We start from the raw sequence: 4,936 nt of genomic DNA, 5'->3' as shown, positions 1-4,936 counted from the left end.
CGCACACTAATTGGATACGTTTTAACGTCTTGTCCAGGATACCTTGTACAGATGATATCATGACGATGATCACATTGCTTAATTTATTTAATTACGAAACAATAAATCTTGAAAAATAAAAGTTTATTCAACAGTCTCTATTTCTGGTTTTCTGAAACCCTGATTCCAAGCCTCCAGTCATCAGCATAATTGTTATACAGGCAATTATTAAAAAAAACTTTATCATTAAAATTTAAGTAAATCAATCTAAAGTTTTTTTTAGTGTTGAGAATTTTATTTCAGACAGCCTTACATATTCACCAGCTTTATTAGTTTTATATTAAAGAAAAGGGCCCTGAGTAAGCTTTGAAAAACTAATAATTGTTAAAATTCAGTTTTGTAAAAAGCCAATTTGGCAAAATATGTAATTTTACTTGTCTGTCTGTTATTGTTCTTCTATAATCAAACATCAAGATGGTGAGTGAAGTTTTTTCTGTTAGAATTTGAATATCTGATTAAACTAAAGGAAAATAATTTTTATTGTAGAGTTTATACTTGCACTATGTGTGCATAAGATTAAATTAATAGTCAGTTAGACTAGTTGTGACTAGATATATATGAATCACAGTAATATGATGATTACCCTGTGGTATTGAAAATTTAATGAAAACTAACTTTTTTTCTGACAACTTTCTGACTCTGTGATCAAAAGTAATCAAAATTAAATTACTCAAATTTGTTGGTTATGTTAATCAGTAATGAACCTGGTAGGTCAAGAAAACTAAAGGTAGAGGTAAGAAGGTTGCAGCCACCCCAGCTTTTGCCCGCAAAACTGCTGCCAAGAAGGCCACTAACCCTTTGTTTGAAAAAAGGTCCAAGAACTTTGGAATTGGTAAGTCCTGTTTTAAATTATATATTCAATTTTTCATAATGCACAAATTTAAATTTGGTTTTATAAATTTAATTAAAGTTAACCTATTTAAGCTTTGTTTTGTTAAATGATGTTTTTATACTCACTTAAATTGATTATCAGAAAAGAAGCACATTTCATAGCCACTGGCTCTAGTGTTTATTTATAAAATATACATATACATTCTTAAACACATACATGTAAATTTTAAAACAATTTTTTTAGAAACAAATGCTCATGTAAATTCCAAATAAAGATATAAATAGTATAAAAGAATTCTATTAGTACAACATAATTTTTAAAACACAAGTTAATTAAGTTTAAATATTTTTATAAAAGTTTAATCTAGTAAGTGTTAGTAAGATGTTAGATCTAGTATTCGTACCAGCTGTATAATAATAGTTAAATTTCAATTTGTGTTTTTTTTTAAAAACATATGTTTAATTGATGACTAACTTTATAAGAACTCAGAAATTTAATGAGTTTTAAATATATAAACTATTTGTAAAAATTTAAAAATATACTTGATAATCCAATAAGTGACCTATAGTAAATCTTGCAATTTTCTTCTCAAAATTTAACTTGAAAAGTATATTAATTTTGACAGCCTTTCAACCTGCATTTTAAGTAATTATATATTTGATTAGATAAACTTAATTTTAATTGGTTTGTGTTGAAGAAATTCCAGCACATTTTTAACTCAAACTAAATTACCAAGTTTTTGTTATGACAGTAAAATAATTATCTGAAGTATTTTAAGGAATACCAAACATTATTTTAATATAAATAGGAATTTTTGAAGGAATTTCTAATAAAATTTTTTTAGTAAACAAATAACTCATTTATTTCTCCTTATTCAAAATCTACATTCAAAATAAGTGTTTTTAAGTGTGTAATGATCTTTTTTGATAAGCAATTTAAATCTTAAATAGTTATCAAATTAATCAAAATATTAATCAAAGTTATTATTAAATAAAACATTTAGCAACTCTTTGCATTATTCCATGTTTGTTAATTGAGAAGAGCCAGAAAGTTGTAAGGTTAATCAATTTTAATAGTCAGAATATTTATTAAAGTTTTTGAATAAAGACCATATCTTAAGGCTTGTGTCAATTCCTGAGATAAAAATTAAAACTAAGAGCTTTTTGATAATTGTACATTTAAGATTAATTAAGTACTTTATTTTTTTTAACTTATTTACTTAAGTGGTAAGAAAAATGTAATTTTTAATTTTATGTATGAAACAAGTGCATTCTGAATATCTACTGTAGCATTAATGATTATAAATAGTTATCCCTGTCATACGCATGTCATGGTGAGAACCCGCATCGCAATGAAATGCTAAGATTCTCATTGAAAAACTCATATTTTTTATTGAATATTAATCAGTAAATTAAATTTCAGGACAAGACATACAACCAAAGAGGGACTTGAACCATTTTGTAAGATGGCCCAAGTACATTCGTCTCCAGAGGCAAAAAGCTGTTTTGCAGCGCCGTTTGAAGGTTCCTCCAGCAATCAACCAGTTCAACCAAGCTATTGACAAGCCCACTGGTATGTTTCTATCTAATAAAATTAAAATGTGTATTAATCTAATAAAATTTAAATGTGTATTAATCTAATAAAATTTAAATGTGTATTAATCTAATAAAATCTAAATGTGTAATTTAAAGAAAGCTCAATAATAAATGATGATTACCCTGTGGTATTGAAAAAATTAATGAAAACAAACCCTTTTTCTGACATTTTTTCTGATATTTTGAGCTTTAATTATTTTTGGTAACAAATATTAGTTAAAAATTAAATTTGTATTATGACAAGATAATCAAATCTCACTTTACCAAGAGACCTAATTTGTGGTTTATGACTGGTAATTTATAAGGCCATAGACTACTACTTGATCAATGATTGGATTCAGGTCATGGATTTTATGCCATAGATCAGTAGTAAGTCAATGATTGGTTACAGCCATAAGACAATTATTTTATGTCTATGATTGGCTTTCAAGGCTATAGGGATAGACTAAAATGTCTTTTAAACCTGATGTTAAATTATCTTTTTTTCAACAATATAAAAAACCCTATAGCCTTGATTGTCTTGAGTGATAGAACAAACATCATTGTTAGAAATAACATTCTTGTTTGCATCTAATCATTTTTAAAGACACCAGATAGTGAGAAATAATTGCTAACAGCTGCCAGCCTTTTCCGCTTGTGCAAGAAATATCAACCTGAAAGCAAGATTGAGAAACGCAACAGATTGAAGGAACGTGCCGCAGCCAGGTAAATATTTGTTTATATCAATATTTTTAAAAATAATGAGCTACAATGATTATAAATAGTTATCCCTGTCTTACGCATGTCATGGTGAGAATCCGCATCGCAATGAGTAGCTCTTAAAGTATTTAAATTAAAAAAAATTTTTTTTTTCATTTTTAACAAATAATAAACAATTATAGAGCTGAGGGAGAAGGTGACAAGCCAACCAAGCGTCCACTTTTGTTGAGCTCCGGCGTCAACACTGTCACCAGACTCATTGAAAAGAAGAAGGCTTCTTTGGTCGTCATCGCCCACGATGTTGAACCAATTGAGGTAATTATTAATTAAGTTCAAAAATTCATTCTCTCTTTTTAAAAAGCAATGATGTTTTTATTACGAGGCATTTGTCTGAACATAAAATTTAACTGAAATGTTCTATTTTGGTAAAGTTTTCCCATTGATTAATTTCGTAACCTGATGCTAACATAATTCAAGTAAAACAATTCTTCGTCTTTTCACATAAATAACAGTAAAAATAAATATTCAGATTGTCGTCTTCTTGCCAGCTCTTTGCCGCAAAATGGGAGTCCCATACTGCATTGTAAAAGGCAAAGCCCGCCTTGGAAAATTGGTTCACCGCAAGACCTGCACCTGTGTTGCTCTTACTGATGTCAACAAGTGAGTATTTTATTCTCTAGTTCTACTGCTGTAAACAAAAAGTATATGATGAATGAAATATTTGCTATTATGAAAAACAAGGTTTTAATGCTGACATTATTTTCACCAAGATCGCTGAAACTTTTAAAAATTAACAAGATTTCATAATATTAATTAAAACTATTATAATAATATACATTATTTTATTTTGCAGCGATGACAAGAGCGCTCTTTCAAAACTCATTGAAACCGTAGAGACCAACTACAACAACAGATTCGAAGAGGTAATTTAATTGTAGCTTATTATTTTAGTTAAAAGATATTTTAGTCGAAAGTGATGAAAAGAATTTCTTCAACCGAACTATTAATGTAGAAACCGTTGACATTTCCTGATTCTGCTTAAAATTATAAACAATATTTTTCCTCAGTTTATAATTTTTAACCACAATATAATTTTCTACAGATCCGCAAACACTGGGGAGGTGGTATCATGGGTAACAAATCCCAGGCCAAGATCGCAAAGGTCGAAAAACTCCGTCAAAAGGAACTTGAACAGAAAGCTAACCTTATGTAATTTTTCTTCGCTTTGCATAGTCAATAAACATTAGCAAAAAATGAAACTGTTAATTGTATTTAATTATAACAATTTACTAGTACACTACCCATTCTTAAAGCAAAATTTATATGTTTGTAAATGAAAGTTCTAGTACTTAACTTCTTATAAAATAGAAAATTAATTTTGTTAAAGGTTTCAACGTACTTGCTAAAATTGGGGAGTCGGTAAGGCTAAAATTCGCACTAGATCCCAATGCATATACATTAAACTTAATGAAAAAAAAACTTTTTGTTCTTAAGGGATAAATTTAGTCTGAAAGTTGTCTTTCGATTGTAACTAAATGCAGAATTTAATAACAGGTAACACAAAACCAGATAAGTTCTGCAATAAAAATAACCAAGCTTAATAAATTTGTATATATGCTTGATTTTGAACAACATTGAATAAGAAGTTCTAAAGTCTGAAAGAAATTGTACAGTATTGTCAAATTTTTATAATATTTATACAATCTAGCCAAAAAATCGGGAATTTGATAGACAAGGCTAAAAACATGTTAGAAAATTTGGGTTAAAAAAA

The 4,936-nt window shown here is 28.0% G+C and overlaps 1 protein-coding gene and 1 non-coding gene across 2 annotated transcripts; both read left to right on the top strand.

Annotated features, from left to right (window-relative positions):
- Nucleotides 1-434: 434 nt before the first annotated feature.
- LOC145841099 (large ribosomal subunit protein eL8-like) lies at nt 435-4,424 on the top strand. The gene is made up of 8 exons (XM_082948803.1): nt 435-456; nt 751-871; nt 2,294-2,443; nt 3,084-3,171; nt 3,348-3,480; nt 3,695-3,825; nt 4,019-4,088; nt 4,268-4,424. The coding sequence occupies exons 1-8, from the start codon at nt 454-456 to the stop codon at nt 4,376-4,378; spliced, it is 807 nt and encodes a 268-aa protein (XP_082804929.1). The 5' UTR covers nt 435-453; the 3' UTR covers nt 4,379-4,424.
- Nucleotides 3,866-3,947, top strand: LOC145849315 (small nucleolar RNA SNORD24). The gene has a single exon (XR_014372359.1). It is a non-coding gene; the product is annotated as a small nucleolar RNA SNORD24 (small nucleolar RNA).
- Nucleotides 4,425-4,936: the final 512 nt, after the last annotated feature.

The sequence above is a fragment of the Thalia democratica genome, chromosome 1 (assembly GCF_965202585.1).
Source record: "Thalia democratica chromosome 1, ktThaDemo2.hap1.1, whole genome shotgun sequence".
Taxonomy (NCBI): Eukaryota; Metazoa; Chordata; class Thaliacea; order Salpida; family Salpidae; genus Thalia; species Thalia democratica.
Note: the sequence above shows the minus strand (reverse complement) of the source record. Positions and strands in the feature narration are given on the sequence as shown.

Bases quoted from the DNA above. Each gene is read 5' to 3' on its own strand.
- LOC145841099 (XM_082948803.1), top strand. The intron at 872-2,293 runs GTAAGTCCTGTT...ATTAAATTTCAG, and splicing joins GTCCAAGAACTTTGGAATTG to GACAAGACATACAACCAAAG. The intron at 3,172-3,347 runs GTAAATATTTGT...AAACAATTATAG, and splicing joins AAGGAACGTGCCGCAGCCAG to AGCTGAGGGAGAAGGTGACA.